The 1598-nt window shown below is 48.1% G+C and overlaps 1 protein-coding gene across 1 annotated transcript in view; it reads left to right on the top strand.

Annotated features, from left to right (window-relative positions):
• The window catches only part of CNTNAP2 (contactin associated protein 2), a gene marked incomplete at its 5' end in the record, with an annotated part of 1317366 nt that overhangs the window by 145316 nt on the left and 1170452 nt on the right, over positions 1–1598 (top strand). Inside the window, one exon of the mRNA XM_007955953.1 lies at positions 356–540. Coding sequence (XP_007954144.1) covers positions 356–540 — 185 coding nt within the window. The remainder of the gene's footprint in view (positions 1–355; positions 541–1598) is intronic.

The following is a 1598-nucleotide window of genomic DNA, read 5'->3' as shown; positions in this document are numbered from 1 at the left end:
AGACGGCCAGTGGGAGCCAGCCCAGGCCCCTGCCCTGCCCAGAGTCCAGCTCACGCCTTCCAGCAACCCCATTGAATTGCCCAGAGCCCAGCCCACGCTTTCCAGTAACCCCATCAAATTTTCTAGTATTCACGACACACTGACCACACATTCTTTTTTCTTTCTAGGGAAGCAGACTGTCGCATTCTGAGTGACTGTCACATACTGGCATGTAACCCCTTGCTGAGCAGAGCGGTTTCCTGTTGCCCCTTGCTTCCTCTGACCAGGGGTGGTGGGACAGGCTCCAGGCTCCTCCACGGAGGGTCCTTGCAGTCCTGGGTTCTTGTCACTCCTGTTTCTGTTCTCTCGGATGCAGGAAGCAACCAGCTGGGTCCCATCTATGGACACACGTCCGTGACGGCTGGCAGCCTGCTGGATGACCACCACTGGCACGCAGTGGCCATCGGGCGGCAGGGCCGCAGCATCAACCTGACTCTGGACAGCAGTACTCAGCACTTCCGCACCAACGGCGACTTTGACTACTTGGACCTGGACTACGAGGTGAGAGGGTGGGGTGGAGGCTGCGGAAAACACACGGCCCCGTGACCTGTGGTTCCCCCAGGATTGTTCGTGTACCCACCCCTGCATTCTGCTTTATCCTCCAGCCAGAAATGAACTCAGAGCTTTAGTAATGTCCCTTACTGCATTCATTCCCAAGTATTTACTCGTGAGTACTTACGGGGCTTCCAACATTGGCCTCAAAGAAATTGAAGAAAGGAGCCATTTGTCATGCCATCAGCACCACTGAGTATGTTTAGAATGAGTTTAAGTTGTGATCTTAAGTAATTAATTCTGCGTTCTGGATTATAGCATTTAGTGTTAGTCGTTCATCAGTTGTCAGTGACAAGTCATTTGACAGTTTCCATTTTCTCAACTATAATCATCAAGGGAGTAAAGTAAAACAGTATTTTAAAGAGATTGTTTATAGATAGGAAGGTGTGTTTTACCCTCAAATGTTTAGAAATTAAAGCTGTCTACTGATCATGTTGCCACAGTAAGAGAAACATTCTGATAATTTACTGGCAGGCAGACATGCTTTGGGTTTTTTTTGTTTATTTTGTTTGTTTGTTGTTATTTTAAATATATACATTAGAGAGAATTTAGCCTTAAAGTGTGCATGGAAAGTGGCGGTCGCCTGTAGGGGCAGGAGTTCTGCCAGCTGATTTGCATGGAAGTGGTATTTTCATTAGGGGAACGGGATGAGATGCAGTCTGCCAGCAAAAGAAGCGGGTCAAAGTACCATCCAGCCAGAGTTCCCCTGAGGGTGTCAGCTCACTGATCATGCAGTTCTTGGGAACCTTTCCAAAGCAGCCCTGGTCCAGACAACTGGCCACATACTCATGTCCTCACCACATCTGGAGCACTTTGCAGGGGTGAGGTCCAGACAACTGACCATGTATTCATGTCCTCAAACATCAGCTACAAGAAAAGCAGGGTTTTATTTTATTCTCAAGCAGCAATAGTAACTTCCTGAGAGGATGAGTGGCCTGCTTGTCAACTGCTCAGATTTTGGGTTAGACTTGAGAGCTCTTTCCTCGTTTTCCATTCCTTTTACTTTC

The sequence above is a fragment of the Orycteropus afer genome, unplaced genomic scaffold (assembly GCF_000298275.1).
Source record: "Orycteropus afer afer isolate SDZICR_OR568_19922 unplaced genomic scaffold, OryAfe1.0 scaffold00556, whole genome shotgun sequence".
Lineage (NCBI taxonomy): Eukaryota > Metazoa > Chordata > Mammalia > Tubulidentata > Orycteropodidae > Orycteropus > Orycteropus afer.
This window is presented reverse-complemented; position numbering and strand designations above follow the sequence as displayed.